A 17,048-nucleotide genomic window follows, 5' to 3' on the forward strand; every position below is an offset into this window, starting at 1 on the left:
ACAGTGTCTCTCCCAGCCTGTGACCCTTGCTGCTATCCTCCCCCTATCTAGGTCCAGAGCCTCTGCATCATCTTTTTTTTTTTGAGACGGAGTCTCACTCTGTCGCCCAGGCTGGAGTGCAATGGCGGGATCTCGGCTCACTGCAACCTCCACCTCCCGTGTTCAAACAATTCTCCTGCCTCAGCCTCCCAAGTAGCTGGGATTATAGGCATGAGCCACTCAACTTATTTTTTGTATTTTAGTAGCAATGGGGTTTCACCATGTTGGCTAGGCTGGTCTTGAACTCCTGGCCTCAAGTGATCTGTCCCTCTCTCTGTATCATCTTGGAGGCACCATGGATGCATCCCTCTGCTGTCTCCCTATAACCTGGAGCTCCTATCTGCCAGTCCTACTGAAGCTTGTTTTATAGCTCACATTATATTGGGTCATTTCCATTTTCACATCTTTCATTTTGGTTCCATTTTTCCTGTATTTTTATGCTATTAAATAGCTTCTGGTGGGGCACGGTGGCTCACACCTATAATCCCAGCACTTTAGGAGGTTGAAGCAGGAGGATTGCTTGAGGCCAGGAGGTCAAGACCAGCCTGGGCAACATAATGAGGCCCCGTCTCTATTAAAAAAAAAAAAAAAAAAATTAGCCAGGCATAGTGGTACATGCCTGTGGTCCTAGCTACTCAGGAGGCTGAGGTGGGAGGATCGCCTGAGCCCAGGAGGTGGCGGCTGCGGTAAGCTATGATTGCACCACTGCACTCCAGCCTGGGTGATAGAGCAAGACCCTGTCTCCAAATAATAATAATAATACATTAAATAAAAATACAGCCAAGCACGGTAGCTCACGCCTCTAATCCCAACACTTTGAGAGGCCGAGGCAGGCCGATCACCTCAGATCAGGAGTTCGAGACTAGCCTGCCAACATGGCGAAACCCCATCTCTACTAAAAATATAAAAATTAGCCAGGTGTGGTAGTGTGCAACTATAATCCCAGCTACTTGGGAGTCTGAGACAGGAGTATCACTCAAACCTAGGAGGCAGAGGTTGCAGTGAGCCAAGATCGCGCCATTGCACTTCCTGGGCGATAGAGCAAGACTCCGTCTCAAAAAAACAACAACAAAAAATAATTTCCTCCCTGAATTCCCACCTCCAGGCTCCATCCAGCTCTACTCCAGCTGCCGCTGCTGCTGGCCCATTCCCCTCCACCTGCTGTCATCCCTTCTTGCCACTCAGAAGCTCACTGGCCTTCCATAGGCAGCCTCACCTGCTTCCTGGCGTCTCCCCCATCCGCCTGCCCCTCAGGCTGCACGCTCCATGTTCTTCCACTTTGATGCCTTTACTTGTGGCACTTCCTCTGCCCGGAAGGCCTGTCGTCTGTGTCCAGAACCCTGGACCCAGTCCCCTGCAAGCCCGAGCCCCTCCACAGTACAGAGTGGGTGGTGGTTCGGGGCTCGGAACTGAAGAGTATGACCTCAGGTGAGTTTCTCCGCCTTTCTGAACAACAGCCCTCCGCACCCCAGAGTTCCTATGAGGCATACATGAGAGAAGTGGGTAACAGCAGGGACAGTAGCTGGGCCGAGTTATCCCTCCTTTCCCTTTAAGAAGTCTTCCTTGAGAAACGTCTTAGTTTAAAAGGTTTCTCTCTGCTTTCAACACTACTGCACAGAACTTTCCTGATTCTCAGCTACACACACACACTCAGAGGATCCGTAGTTACAAACTTATGGTATATTATTTTACGTGGCTTATGGGAATTTTAAAGATGAGGGCTCACTATGTTGCCCAGGCTGGTCTTGAACTCGTGTCCTCAAGTGATCTTCCCGCCTGAGTCTCCTAAGGTACTGGGATTACAGGCATGAGCCACCGCATCCAGCCCCATTTCCAGCATTTCCAACTACCTGGTGTGGTCCTCTTCCTCACGGCCTGTATTCCTTACAGGCCCTCCCAAACCCCCTGGAACTTAACCATGTGCAAGTCAGCATCTTACAGATTTGGATTTCTTGTCCTTCTACGTTTTTATATGCCTTGTAAGTCCTTTCTGACTGCAGGTAACCTTGATGGCCTCTGGAAGTATGGAGACTTTGCCCAGGGGTCTGTCTGCAGCCAGAATCTTGCCATTGTCATGGTGCCCAGGGGAAAAACATGGTTTAAATGGCTGTAATGCACTTGAGGAAACGTGCAGGGAAGACAGCAGTGCTTGGGACAGTTCTGTCACTGAGGACTAAGGCCCAGAGAAGGATGTGTTAAGAGGAAGCTGTAAGCACTGTGTCTCCATAGGAGAGAAGTACTGCTTCATGGAGAGGTTTAGGGGAATCAACTTGTCACTTCTTTCTTGCATTTTTTTTTTTTTTTTTTTTTGAGACAGGGTTTTGCTCTGTCGCCCAGTCTGGAATGCAGTGGGGGTGATCACGGCTCACTGCAACCTCTGTCTGCTGGGCTTAAGCAATCCTCCCACTTCAGCCTCCCTAGTAGCTGGGACTATAGGTATGCACCACCACACCTGGCTAACGTTTGTATTTTTTATAGAGACGGGGTTTCACCATGTTGTCTGGGCTGATCTCAAAATCCTGGCCTCAAGCGATCCTCCCACCTCAGCCTCCCAAAGTGCTGGCCAGAGATTCCTTCCTGACTGCTCTCCCCCTCACCCTGCAGAGCCAACGGCTGTGCTCAGGAGAGCCCCAAATCATGTGCTGTAGGGGAAGCATCGCATGTCATTCTTGTCCTCCCAGAGGACCCCATCTGATGGGGAAAGGACCCTGTAATTAGTTTCCTGGGGCTGTCACAGATTGCCGCTAACTGGGTGGCTGCATTCTCTCACCGTCTTGCAAGGTAAAGCAACGCTGTCTCTGAAAGCTCTAGAGAAGGAGCCTCTTTTTTTTTTTGAGACAGAGTCTCACTCTGTCACCCATGCTGGAGTACAGTGGCTTACTGCACCCTCAACCTCCTGGGCTTAAGCAATCCACCTGCCTCAACCTCCCTAGTAGCTGGGACTACAGGCATGCACCACCACACCTGCCTAAGTTTTGTATTTTTTAGTAGAGACACGGTTTCGCTGTATTGGCCAGGCTGGTCTTGAACTCCTGACCTCAAGTGATCCTCCCGCCTCTGCCTCTCAAAGTGCTGGGATTACAGGTGTGAGTCACTGCACCCGGCTGGGAAGGATCCTTTCTAGCTTCTCGTGGCCGCTGACTGTCCTTGGCATTCCTTGGCTTGTAGACACATCACTCGTCTCTGTCTCATTTCACGCAGCATCCTCCCTGCGTGTCTCTGGATCCCTACATCTTCTTCAAGGATCACCAGTCGTCCTACATTCCGTAATATGACCCTACTCCAGTATGACCTCATCTTAACTCATTACATCTGCAAACGCCCTATTTGTAAATAAGATCATATTCATAGGTACGGGGGGAAGGGTTTGGACGTGATCATATCTTTTTGTGGGGCGGGGGTACACAATTCAACTCACAACAGAGGTTATACTGTTTAAAAGTCAAGTCTGGTAGGGAGAAGAAAATATATAAGGAGACATGGATTTAAGAACATATTCGTTAGCCGGGCGTGGTGGTGGGCGCCTGTAGTCCCAGCTACTAAGGAGGCTGAGGCAGGAGAATCACTTGAACCCGGGAGGCAGAGGTTGCAGTGAGCTGAGATCGTGCCACTGCACTCCAGCCTGGTGACAGAGCAAGACTCCATCTCAAAAAAAAAAAAAAAGAACATATCCGAGAATTTAAAAAAACAGCAGCTGGATTGGCAGTGTGCAGCTATAGTCCCAGCTACTTAAGAGGCTGAGGTAGGAGGATCGCGGGAACCTAGGAGTTCAAGTCTCTCCAGCCTGGGCAACATAGCAAGACAGCAAAACCCTATCTCTTAAAAAAAAAAAAAAAAAAAAAATGCTGGCCAGGTGCTGTGGCTCACGCCTGTAATCCCAGCACTTTGCAAGGCTGAGGCGGATGGATCACTTGAGGTCGGAGTTTGAGACCAGGCTGGTCAACATAGTGAAACCCTGTCTCTACTAAAAATACAAAAAAAAAAAAAATTAGCCAGGCGTGGTGGCAGGCGCCTATAATCCCAGCTACTTGGGAGGCTGAGGCAGGAGAATTGCTTGAACCCAGGAGGTGGAGTTTGCAGTGAGCCAAGATCATGCCACTGCACTCCAGCCTGGGCAACAGAGTAAGACTTTGTCTAAACAGGAAAAAAAAAAAAAAAAAGGTTTTTATTTCCAAAGGATAGAGTCCTAGGAGTGAGATTACTGGGTCAAAGTTGTTTTTTTGTTTTTGTTTTTTTTTTGTTTTTTGTTTTTTTGAGGCAGAGTCTCGCTCTGTAGCCCAGGCTGGAGTGCAGTGGCGCAATCTCGGCTCACAGCAAGCTCCGCCTCCCTGGTTCACGCCATTCTCCTGCCTCAGCCTCCCGAGTAGCTGGGATTACAGGTGCCCACCATCACGCCCGGCTAATTGTTTGTATTTTTAGTAGAGATGGAGTTTCACCGTGTTAGCCAGGATGGTCTCGATCTCCTGACCTCATGATCCGCCCACCTCAGCCTCCCAAAGTGCTGGGATTGCAAGTGTGAGCCACCACGCCCGGCCCAAAGTTTTGTTTTCTTTTTTTTAACCTTTCATTATAGAAAAGTTCAAACATATACAAATATGAAGACTAATCCAAGAAGCCCTGGTGTAGCCCCAGCATCAACAAGGCACTTTTGGCCAAACATATATCCTATGGACAAAGGGTCAGCATTTTCTGAAAAGAGCCAGTTGGTAAATATTTTAGGCTTTGCAGGCCACATGGTCTCCATCACAACCATTCAACTCTGCCTTTGTAACACAGAAGCAGCCTCAGCTGATATTAAATGAATACATAAATACATGAGAGTGGGTGAATTCTAATAAGCTTTCTTTTCTTTTCTTTTTCTTTTGTTTTTGTTGTTGTTATTGTTGTTGTTGTTGAGATGGAGTCTCTCTTTCTCACCCAGGCTGGAGTACAGTGGTGGGGTCTCGGCTCACTGCAACCTCCGCCTCCCAGGTTCAAGCAATTCTCCCACCTCAGCCTCCCAAGTAGCTGGGATTACAGGCGCCCGTCACCATGCCCAGCTAATTTTTGTATTTTTAGTAGAGATCGGGTTTTACCATGTTGGCCAGGCTGGTCTCAAACTCCTGACCTCAGGTAATCCACCCGCCTCGGCCTCCCAAAGTGCTGGAATTACAGGCGTGTACCACAGTGCCCAGCCATAAGCTTTATTTTCAAAACCAGGTGTTAGTCTAGTCTTGTTGTGGCTTGTAACTGTAGTTTGCTGATCCGTGAGTCTATACCATCAACCACCAAATTTTTTATTTTCCGGATTATTTGAAGTAAATCTTAGACATTGTATCATCTTGCCAGTAAATATTTCAGTATGAACCTGTTTTTTTTAAAAAAAACTCTTTAAAAATTAACCATAACATATTTATCACACCTAAAATTTTAAAGATAATTCCTGACTGGGGACAGTGGCTCATGCCTGTAATCCCAGTGTTTTGGGAGGCTGAGGTGGGAGGATCACTTGAAGCCAGGAGTTGGAGACCAGCCTGGGCAACACAGCAAGACCTCATCTCTACCAAAAATAAAGAAAATAACTGAGCATGGTGGCATGCGCCAGTAATCCCAGCTACTCAGGAGGCTGAGGCAGGAGGATTGCTAGAGCCCAGGAGATGGAAGCTGCGGTAAGCCATGACTGTGCCACTGCACTCCAGCTTGGGGGACAGAACAAGCTCCTGTCTCAGGAAAAAAAAAAAAAAAACTAGAGGTTTTTCAGCCCATTTGCAGAATTTTCCAGGAGATATATTCAAGTGAGAAAACCAAGATGTAGAGAAGTCTATATATGACAATCTAATTTGTGTAGAACAATGGCAAAATTAACCTCTTCAGTATGTAGGTATTTATGTGTATGTGTGGGTGTATGTATGTGATACATAACAGGTTTTTAACATGGGTTATAGGGATAGAATGAGATCAAAACAGAAAAAGGAAAAAATCTGTACTTAAGAAAACAGCCTACATGGTATAATCCCATTTCTGTGTTTGTGCAAATGTACTGCTATGTATATGCACTTTGCAAAATTAAAGAGAGTTATGATTTGGCTGGGTGCAGTGGCTCACGCCTGTAATCTCAGCACTTTGGGAGGCAGAGGCGGGAGGATCACTTGAGGTCAGGAGTTCGAGACCAGCCTGGTCAACATGGCAAAACCCCGTCTGTACTAAAAATACAGAAATTAGTTGGGCATGGTAGTGCACGCCTGTAATCCCAGCTACTCGGGAGGCTGAGGCAGGAGAATTGCTTTAACGTGGGAGGCAGGGGTTGCAGTGAGCCACAATCGCACCACTGCACTGTAGCCTGGGCGACAGAGTAAGACTCCGTCTCAAAAGGAAAAAAACACAAGGCCTGTAATCCCAGCACTTTGGGGCGGGCGGATCACCTGAGGTCAAGATTTCAAGACCAGCCTGGCCAACCAACATGGTGAAACCCCATCTCTACTAAAAATACAAAAATTAGCCGGGTGTGGTGGCGGGTGCCTGTAGGCCCAGCTACTTGGGGGGCTGAGGTGGGAGAATTGCTTGAACCTGGGAGGCAGAGGTTGCAGTGAGCTGAGATCAGGCCACTGTACTCCAGCCTGGGTGACAGAGCGAGACTCCTCAAAAAAAAAAAAAAAAAAGAGTTACAATTTTAAAAACGATTGAGAGGGAATGTTTAATGTCATTTGATGTCATTAAGGAAGTACAAGGGAATTTGCTTAGGAGCTGGAAAATACCCAAGAGTGTGGGAAAACAAAGACTTGGTGGCCACTGCCGGTGCTGGTCAGCCAGGGAAGACTCCGTGGAAGGTTTAGAGGGGAGAGAGGGGCAGCTGGATGCTATTGGGCCACAGTCGCTCCCTGATCTCTGCGCCTCTTCCTCCTGCTCCTGGAGAAATAATGTTTCCCTGGGGGATGAAAAGCATCTCTTTGTGCGGGCTTTAATTGCCATGTTGTTGTGCCAAGGGAGTGAGTGGCAGGCGGGAGCAGCAGCTGGGCACAGCCAATGCCAGGCAGCGGTGCCCGCTCCCTCAGGATGGCCCAGCCAGCTGACTCCCGGGAGCGCTGCCCACCTCTGCCCCCAGCTGGGCGCCTGCAGAGGAACCGACCACCCGTGGGGCTGGGGGGGATGGCTGGAGGAGGAGAAAGGGGCAGGCATCTGGGAGGGTCTCAGCCACTCTCAGAGGCTTATTCATCTCATCCTCATTTCCCCTCCCCCCTTCTTGTTTTTCAGACTGTCAGCATCAATAAGGCCATTAATACGCAGGAAGTGGCTGTAAAGGAAAAACACGCCAGAAATATCCTTTTGGATGTTGCTTGGAAGACCGACCCCGAGGCAGGTCAACTCGTGGGGACTGAGGTCAGGGCCAGGCTCCCTTGCTCAGCTCCAGGAAGGGGCAGCCCTGCACAGGCCAGGTCCCTGCAGCTTCTGATGGCGGCAGCTTCTCAGAGCCCTGGCTGCAGAGACCACAGACCTTCCGGGTGGCAGACACCAAACAGGCCGTGGAGCTCAGGCCTTTCAACTTGCCAAAGATCCTGCTCCTTTCCTTGAAGACTTAAGCATTCCTTTTTTTCTTTTTCCAAACGGGGTCTTGCCATGTTGCCCAGGCTGGAGTGCAATGGCATGATCATACCTCACTGCAGCCTCCAACTCCTGGGTTCATGCAGTCCTCTCGTCTCAGCCTCCGTGTAGCTGGGACTACAGGTGTGCACCACTACACCTGGCTAATTTATTTTATGTTTTGTAGAGATGGGGTATTGCTCATTGCCCAAGCTGGTCTCAAGCTCCTGACTTCAAGCAATCCTCCGCCCTCTGTCACCCCAAATTGCTGGGTTATGAGGGAGAGCCACTGCGCCTGGCCGACTCAAGCTCTGTAGAATGTCGAAGTCACTTGAAAGTCACTTTCCTTTGAGAGATCTCCTGGGGGTCAGGAGGGATCTTCACCTGTTATCGAAGCCCTCCAGTTCCTCTCTTTGCCCACAGGGACACGAGGACCACTCCTCTGGGGGTTGCATAATCAATAATCCTCTCCTTTTCTAAGCATGAAAGGAAAAAAAGAAAAAAAGAGAGTATATTTTTTCTTTTTTGAGACAGAGTCTCACACTGTTGCCCAGGCTGGAGGGCAGTGGCGTGTTCTCGGCTCACGATTCTTGTGCCTCGGCATCCCGAGTAGCTGGGATGATAGGCTTATGCCACCACACCCGGCTAATTTTTGTAATTTTAGTAGGGACGGGGTTTCGCCATGTTGGCCAGGCTGGTCTTGAACGCCCCTTACTAAAGTGCTGGGATTACAGGCATGAGCCACCACTCTTGGCCGAAAGAAGAAAGTCTTAGCTTCAGAGGTTCATTGGCCTTAAACCGAGGCAGGGGCCCTCTACCTTCGTGAACAGGTTCAACCTATGCCAGAGGGGAGAAGGCAAGAGCCTTGAAGTGGATTAGGGAATGGATGGCTTGAAAGCCCTCTGTAAGCCCACCACACATAGGAGCAGCCTATGGCTTTGTAGAGAGGTGCAGGACCGTGCTGGCTGATGAATACCTAGGGATCTGCCTTCGAGTTGCAGAATCCGGGAGCTGGAGAGCTTAATCCCCAAAGGCTGAAGGAGAGAGGCTGCCAGGGGGATGGCTAAGCTTTTAACTCTCTGTGTGCTGCACCAGAGCAAGGTGGAGTTCCAGGCAAGCAGAGTTGGGACTTTTTTTTTTTTTTTGAGACAGAGTCTTGCTGTGTCGCCCAGGCTGGAGTGCAATAGCATGATCTCAGCTCACTGCAACCTCCGCCTCCCAAGCCTCAACCTCCCAAGTAGCTGGGACCACAGGTGTGTATCACTACCCCTGCCTCAACCTCCCAAGTAGCTGGGACCACAGGTGTGTATCACTACCCCTGGCTAATTTTTGTATTTTCAGTAGAGACAGGGTTTTGCCACGTTGCTCAGGCTAGTCTCAAAACTCCTGAGCTCAAGCCATCCTCCTGCCTTGGCCTCCCAAAGTGCTGGAATTACAGGCATGAGCCACCGCGCCCAGCCTTGGAGGCTGCGCCTAGCCTCGGAGGCTGGACTTCTGTCTACAATGGGAAGCTCCTCCTTGCCTGGGCTCTTGGTTGCTGTGCCACAGCCAGGCAGGCCAGAGCAGCTTGTCCCGAAGCCTTCTAGCCTCAACCCCTAGAGGCGACCCTCCAGGTTAGCTAGCCAGAGAAGCCCAGCATTGCTTAGTGTGGTGTGTGAACTGCTGTTTGCTAGACGGAAAGCAGCTTACCTTTAGTGGGAAGATGCTTTGGCTGGAATTAGCATGGGGCCGCAGAACCTCTCTGGGGTAACCCAGAAGTCCAGTCCTACGCAAGCCTAGCTAGATCTTGCTCTTTTTTTCCCCCTCTAGAAAGACACAGGCCCCTTTCTTTCCTGCACCACGTTTGGTACCCTTGCGATGATCCAAAGCAAACGAAGAAAAGCCTTTATTTTAAATGGCCCAGTTGATTTTCTCAGAGGAAATGACTCAGCCCTGACCCCTACCCACAAATAATTTGTGATCAATCTGATAAATGATATGAGTAAGGGAGAGACAGTTGTCACCGGGCAGCGTGCTGTTCAGGACAAGACATAAGCGCAGAGAGGCCAGGCCTGCAGCGGCAGGGTCACGCCACATGCTGCCAGGGAGGCTCCCTGGGAGGGGGGAAGGGACCCTGCAAGGAGATTCTGACATCCTGCCACTGGAACTCTCGGGCTCACTCTGGGACCTTGAGTGGGGCCTCCATGAGCCTTAGGTCACTTTCTGTCCAATCAAAGGTTGGACAAAGAAGATTTCAGGCCAGACCCTGTAATCCCAGCACTTTGGAAGGTGGAGGCGGGTGGATCACCTGAGGTCAGGAGTTCGAGACCAGCCTGGCCAACATTGTAAAACCCCGTGCTACTGAAAATACAAAAATTAGCCAGGCATGGTGGCAGGCACCTGTAATCCCAGCTACTTGGGAGGCTGTGGCAGGAGAATCACTTGAACCCGGGAGGCAGAGATTGCAGTGAGCTGAGATCATGCTACTGTGCTCCAGCCTTGCCAACAAGAGCAAAACTCCATTTCAAAAAAACAAAGTAGATTTCAAAGATTTAACAGTTCAGCTCTAACATTCTATGAGTATGTGATTCATAATTTCTAAATGGTGAATAAATGTTGAAAAATCAACTCCATACAGTAGGGTTTGAAATGCCTAATTAAAGATTATTTATTTATTTAATTATTTATTTTTTTGAGGCAGGGTCATGCACTGTCACCCAGGCTGGAGTGCAGTGACACAGTCAGGCTCAAGTAATCCTCCCGCCTCAGCCTCCTGAGTAGCTGGGACTATAGGCACACGCCATCATGCCTGGCTAATTTTTTATAGAGATGGGGTCTCGCCATGGCCCAGACTGGTTTTGAACTCCTACCTGGGCTCAAGCAGTCCTCCCGCTGAGCCACCACGCCCAGCCCATTTATCTGTTGTCGGGTCTTTTATCAGCTGCCTTAGATACAAACTGAATAAGCATTAGGAAGTCTGACTTCAGACATGCTGCTTACACATTTATCACAGATGCCTAAATGGTGAAAAGATTGGCCCGCCACCTTGGTATTCACTCCTGGAGGGCTGGGGACTGAGTCTTATTTTTCTTATTTTCTTTTTTTTCTCCCTGAATGGATTTTACAGTCTTTGACACACACTTGGGGCATAAAAATGCTTATAATGTGAAAGAATGCCAGAAAGGTCTCCTTGCCCATTTCAAAGTCAGGGTTCCTGAGCCCGGTGTGGTGGTTTGCACCTGTAATCCCAGCACTTTGGGAGGCCCAGGCAGGAGGATCACATAGCCCAGGAATTCAAGACCAGCCTGGGCAACATAGTGAGACCCACCTCTACAAAAAATAAAAAATTAGCTAAGTGTGTTGGTGCATGCCTGTAGTCCCAGCTACTTGGGAGGCTGAGCAGGGAGGATCAGTTGAGCTCAGAAGTTGGAGGCTGCAGTGAGCTATGATTGCACCAATGCACACCAGGCTGGGCAACAGAAGGAGACTCTGTCTCTAAAAAATTAATTAATTGGCCGGGCGCAATGGCTCAAGCCTGTAATCCCAGCACTTTGGGAGGCCGAGACGGGTGGATCACGAGGTCAGGAGATCGAGACCATCCTGGCTAACACAGTGAAACCCCGTCTCCACTAAAAAAATACAAAAAAACTAGCCGGGCGAGGTGGCGGGTTGTAGTCCCAGCTACTCTGGAGGCTGAGGCAAGAGAATGGCATAAACCCGGGAGGCGGAGCTAGCAATGAGCCGAGATCCGGCCACTGCACTCCAGCCTGGGCCACAGAGCGAGACTCCGTCTCAAAAAAAAAAAAAATTAATTTTAAATTTAATAAAATAAAGCTAGGGTCCCCAGCTAGCTCTGCACTCAGCTTTGGTTTAGGAGGCTGCTTTCAGGAAAAGTAAGCACTGTCCGCCAGGAGAAGGGAGTACGGGGAGGCTGGGGGTTGCTGGTCTCTCCTGACTGCTTCCTTGCAGTCTGCAGGGGCTGTGCTTTAAGTGGAACCAAAAATTATTTCAGAAATCACTCCTACACCGAGGTCGGGTGCGGTGGCTCACACCTGTAATCCCAGAACTTTGGGAGGCCAAGGTGGGCGGATCTCTTGAGGCCAGAAGTTCAAGACCAGCCTGAGCAACATGGCAAAACCCCATCTGTACTAAAAATACAAAAATTAGTCGGGCATGGTGGCGGGCACCTGTGATCCCTGCTACTTGGGAGGCTGAGGCACGAGAATTGCTTGAACCTGGGAGATGGAGTTTGCAGTGAGCCAAGATTGTGCCACTGTACTCAAGGCTGGGTGACAGAGTGAGACCCTGTCTTAAAAAAAAAAAATAGAAAGAAAGAATGAAAGAGAGAGAGAGAGAAGGAAGGAAGGGGAAAGAGAGAGAGAGGGAAGGAAGGAAGGAGAGAGAGAGAGAAGGAAAGAAAGAGAAAAAGAAAAAAAGAAAAAAGAAAAAGAAAGAGAAAGGAGGAAAGAAAGAAAGAGAGAAGAAAGAAAGAAAGAAAGAGAAGAAAAGAAGGAAGGAAGAAAGAAAGAAAGAAAGAAAGAAAGAAAGAAAGAAAGAAAGAAAGAAAGAAAGAAAAGACAGAAAGAAAGAGAGAAAGAAAGACTCTTACATCAAAAGCTGACTTCGGGTGAGTCATTTAGAAAGACTCTTACATCAAAAGCTGACTTCGGGTGAGTCATTTAGTTTCCTACCTAAGGCGAGTCCTTCTGCCCTAAATGATAGCGCACTTGTGACCTGAGCCTTGCTGAGTAAAGCCTAAAGTTCCGGGCACAGAGTTGACCTTACAGCTGACGGTGCCCAGTTGGTGGGTCTGTGAATCTTGTCGAAGCACACAATTACAAAAGTGGAAATTCTCCCTTCACTCCACAAAGAGCTCACTAATGACAGAGATCTAGAATGCCGAACTTAAAATCATGTGAGGCCAGAGGGACATTTATTTTGAGATGGAATCTCGCTCTGTTGCCCAGGCTAGAGTGCAGTGGTGCGATCTCTGCTCACTGCAGCCTCCACCTCCCAGATTCAAGTGATTCTCCTGCCTCAGCCTCCCAAGTAGGTGGGATTACACACATGCACCACCACGCCCAGCTAATTTTTGTACTTTTAGTAGAGACGGGGTTTCACCATGTTGGTCAGGCTGGTCTCGATCTGCTGACCTAATGAGCCGCCCGCCTCAGCCTCCCAAAGTGCTGGGATTACAGCCGTGAGCCACCACACCCGGCCCTGGTGAACATTTATTACATGCAAACTGACAACTATCTGCAGGGGGTGGGTGTGTTTGGATTTAGGCCTGGGGAGAAGCGGTTCCAGGATCCCATATATGGGAAATTCAAGGTGTGGAGACGTTGAAGGTGCCCCTGAACGGGGCCAGGCAGGTTTATGGAAGAAGTGGCATGTTCAGGTTTACGGAAAGTGCATTTTAGACAAAAGATTGCTGCCGTCAAGGCAAGTACAAGGCTGGCTAAATGGAAAGGGGCCGGAGGTGCTGCCTGGAGGAGGAACCAAGGGGTCAAGGTGCAGGATTCCCTGCAAGGACCAAGGTCCTTAATGAGGAGCGGAAGAACACCCTCGCTTTTTTTTTTTTTTTTTTTTTTGAGATGGAGTCTTGCTCTGTCACCAGGCTGGAGTGCAGTGGTGTGATCCTGGCTCACTGCAACCTCCGCCTCCCAGGTTCAAGCGATTCTCTTGCCTCAGCCTCCTGAGTAGCTGGGATTACAGGCGCCCACCACCACACCCAGCTAATTTTGTATTTTTAGTAGAGATGGAGTTTCGCCGTGTTGGTCAAGCTGGTCTTGAACTGTTGACCTCAGTTGATCCATCCACCTCGGCCCCGCAAAGTGCTGGAATTACAGGTATGAGCCCCTGCGCCCGGCCTGCACACCCTCACTTTTAATAATGCACAAGAAAGAACCTGAGGAAGCCCTCAGATATTGTTTAAAAGTTAGGTGTCATAAGACCAGACACAGTGGTTCATGCCTGTAACCCCAGCACTTTGCGAGGCCAAGAGGGGAGGATTGCTTGAGGCCAGGAGCTTGAGACCAGCCTGGGCAACATAGCAAGACCTCATCTCTATCAAAAATTTAAAAATGAGCCAGGCATAGTGGTGCATGCCTGTAGCCCCAGCTTCTTGGGAGGCTGAGGTAGGAGGATTGCCTGAGTCCAGGAGTTTGAGGTTACAGTGAGCTATAATCACACCACTGCACCCCATTCTGGGTAACAGAGCAAGACCCTATCTCAACCACCACAACAAATAGCTGTAGTTATTCCCGAAGGAGCCATCATCAACTCAACATTCTCATAGAAAGGGCAACCCAATACCACCGTGGCCTACAGGGTATTTGTGCAAATTAGAAAAAGACACACCTGTCTCTCGAGACACTTGCATCTCGGGAAATTGTCTACTCAAGTGGATTTTATTAGAACAAGTATTCCCATCTGCTCTAAAACTCCCAGAATTAATGTACAGTTCTATGGTATCTTAGCTCTGAGTGGCGCTCCCTCCAAGGCACTGCCAACCATGACTTGCACAACTGCTTGGTCCCCTGCAGTGGCTGGGTGCAGCCTCTATCCCCTGCACTGGCTGGGTGCAGGCTCGGTCTCCTGCAGTGACTAGGTGCAGCCTCTATCCCCTGCAGTGGCTGGGTGCAGCCTCTATCCCCTGCAGTGGCTGGATGCAGCCTCTATCCCCTGCAGTGGCTGGGTGCAGCCTCTCTCCCCTGCAGTGGCTGGGTGCAGCCTCTATCCCCTGCACTGGCTGGGTGCAGCCTCTCTCCCCTGCAGTGGCTGGGTGCAGGCTCGTTCCCCTGCACTGGCTGGGTGCAACCTCTCTCCCCTGCAGTGGCTGGGTGCAGCCTCTATCCCCTGCACTGGCTGGGTGCAGGCTCGTTCCCCTGCAGTGTCTGGGTGCAGCCTCTATCCCCTGCAGTGGCTGGGTGCAGCCTCTATCCCCTGCACTGGCTGGGTGCAGGCTCGTTCCCCTGCAGTGGCTGGGTGCAGCCTCTATCCCCTGCAGTGTCTGGGTGCAGCCTCTATCCCCTGCACTGGCTGGGTGCAGGCTCGTTCCCCTGCAGTGTCTGGGTGCAGCCTCTATCCCCTGCAGTGGCTGGGTGCAGCCTCTATCCCCTGCACTGGCTGGGTGCAGGCTCGTTCCCCTGCAGTGGCTGGGTGCAGCCTCTATCCCCTGCAGTGTCTGGGTGCAGCCTCTATCCCCTGCACTGGCTGGGTGCAGGCTCGTTCCCCTGCAGTGGCTGGGTGCAGCCTCTATCCCCTGCAGTGGCTGGGTGCAGTCTCTATCCCCTGCAGTGGCTGGGTGCAGGCTCAGTCCCCAGCAGTGGCTAGGTGCAGCCTCTATCCCTTGCAGTGGCTGGTGCTGCAGGCTCGCTCCCCTGCAGTGGCTAGGTGCAGGCTGGGTCCCGGGAGGCAGAGCCCATGCCGTTGTTTTCCATAACCCCCCCTCACCGTGCATACTGGGCACCCACCATGAGAAAGGGGCACAGACCTTCTGGTCTGTTGTCAACCGCCTGCCTCTGTCTAGCAACGCAGTGCTCTGCTGGAAGTTCTGCCATGTGTTCCATAAACTCCTCCGAGACGGACACCCGAACGTGAGTTCCTAGGGCTGTGGGTTGGCAGGGAGCCAGGGACCCTTGTGGGGAAAGTAACTGCCTGGGCCACAGAGGCTGCTGTCCTCTCCCACACTGACACCTTCTCCTGGCCTTTGGGTTCCCCCACAGAGGTGGGTGAACCTCTCTCCTATCAGCCTGTCCCCCGGGCCCAGGTTCACCTCCGCCTCTCTCCATCCTCCTTCCCTTTGTCTTTCCTTCTCCGTTCTCTCACGGGCTGTTCTTTTGCCTCTGCAGGTCCTGAAGGACTCTCTGAGATACAGAAATGAATTGAGTGACATGAGCAGGATGTGGGTGAGTTTGCACATGTACCCAGGAGCCACCTGCTCCTCCTCTCCTTCCCCGGAGGCTGCAGAGTAAGGACTGAAGGGTGAAATAAATTGATCTCCTTCAGCTTGTTGAGGATTTCTCCCACGAGTGCCAGAGAGAGACTAAGGATGCCCCCAAAGAGTACCATGATATCCATAGTCTTGCCTGGGGTCCCTGGATGCTTCAGGAAAGTTCCAGGGCCCGGGAGCTTCCCCTGCCAATGGAAACTCATGTCACAAAGCTGTCCAAGGGTTGGGATCCCTCAGCAGTAGCTACACGGCCATGGTTCCTGGTGTTTTTTTTTTTTTTTTGGTAGAGATGGGGGTCTCACTATGCTGCCCAGGCTGGTCTTGAACTCCTGGCCTCAAGTGATCCTCCCACCTCAGCTTCCCAAAGTGCTGGGATCACACACATGAGCCACTGTGCCCAGCCCACAGTTCCTACTTCTCTTCTTCTTCCACTGGTCCCGTTGGAGTCATAGTACATTGAGAATTAGAATTAGCATACCCAGTTCTTAATGCCAGAGCTTTTTCTTTCCTGTTTAGAGATTCTCAGTGCTTTAGGATGAGGGAGGAGGTAGGTGGCAATATCACAGTCCATTGTGATATCTTTTCCATTGAAAAGAGCGTTTCTATACACAGAGCACAATCACCCCAGATTCTGATGTCCGTGGGTGTGTATATGGAGAGGGGTAGTTTGCATTTTGAAGAATCTCCCTTGGCCGGGTGTGGTGGCACACACCTGTAATCCCAGCACTTTGGGAGTCCGAGGCAGGCAGATCACCTGAGGTCAGGAGTTTGAGACCAACCTGGCCAACATGATGAAACCCCGGCTCTACTAAAAATACAAAAATTAGCCGAGTATGGTGGCATTTGCCTGTAATCCCAGCTACTTGGGAGGCTGAGGCAGGAGAATCGCTTGAACCTAGGAGGCAGAGGTTGTGGCGAGCCGAGATTGGGCCACTGCACTCCAGCCTGGGTGACAGAGTGAGACTCTGTCTCAAAAAAAAAAAAAAAAAAACTCCCTGGTTGATTCTGATAAGTTCTTTTGCCTCTACCAGTTGAGAACTACTACTTTAGCCTTTTTGCACAGTCTTACCTGTATCTGTCTGCACCTATAAAATGTTGGCAACTATGTAGTTCTATCTACCTATCATAGGTGAGGAAACACAGGCCCAGAAAGGGAAGCAGCTTATCTTAAAGTCACAAAACTAGGTACCAGAACAAAGTCGAGAGTTGTCCCCAGATTGCCCAACTGTGTGCTAGAAAACGTTCTCTGTAACATGTAAAGCTTAGGTCTTTTTCCTTTTTGTTAGAATTTGCCTGATATATATTTCGCCATCTTTTTACTTTAAGCATTCCTGTATTTTTACGTTTTAGAAATAACACTTATAAATAACATTTGGTTGGATTTTGTGTGGTTTGTAGTTGTTGTTTTTTATTCAGGATGGTAGTCTTTGTCTTTTAACTGGGCATTTAGTCCATTTACATTTATTATACTACATGGTATGTTTAGATTTATGTCTCCCATTTGATTTTATGCTTTCTA

The 17,048-nt window shown here is 49.9% G+C and overlaps 1 protein-coding gene across 6 annotated transcripts in view; it reads left to right on the plus strand.

The window, feature by feature from the left end:
* Window positions 1-17,048, plus strand: part of HIP1 (huntingtin interacting protein 1) — a 218,444-nt gene that overhangs the window by 136,184 nt on the left and 65,212 nt on the right. For 4 of the 6 annotated variants that reach the window (XM_033192726.1, XM_033192727.1, XM_033192729.1 and 1 more), the window contains exons 2-4: window positions 7,270-7,333; window positions 15,031-15,173; window positions 15,429-15,485. In XM_033192726.1, coding sequence (XP_033048617.1) covers window positions 7,270-7,333; window positions 15,031-15,173; window positions 15,429-15,485 — 264 coding nt within the window. Of the gene's footprint in view, window positions 1-7,269; window positions 7,372-15,030; window positions 15,174-15,428; window positions 15,486-17,048 lie in introns of all 6 variants that reach the window. The other 2 variants (XM_033192730.1, XM_033192731.1) reach the window with 1 other exon arrangement.

Source organism: Trachypithecus francoisi, unplaced genomic scaffold (genome assembly GCF_009764315.1).
Source record: "Trachypithecus francoisi isolate TF-2019V2 unplaced genomic scaffold, Tfra_2.0 Lachesis_group4, whole genome shotgun sequence".
NCBI lineage: Eukaryota > Metazoa > Chordata > Mammalia > Primates > Cercopithecidae > Trachypithecus > Trachypithecus francoisi.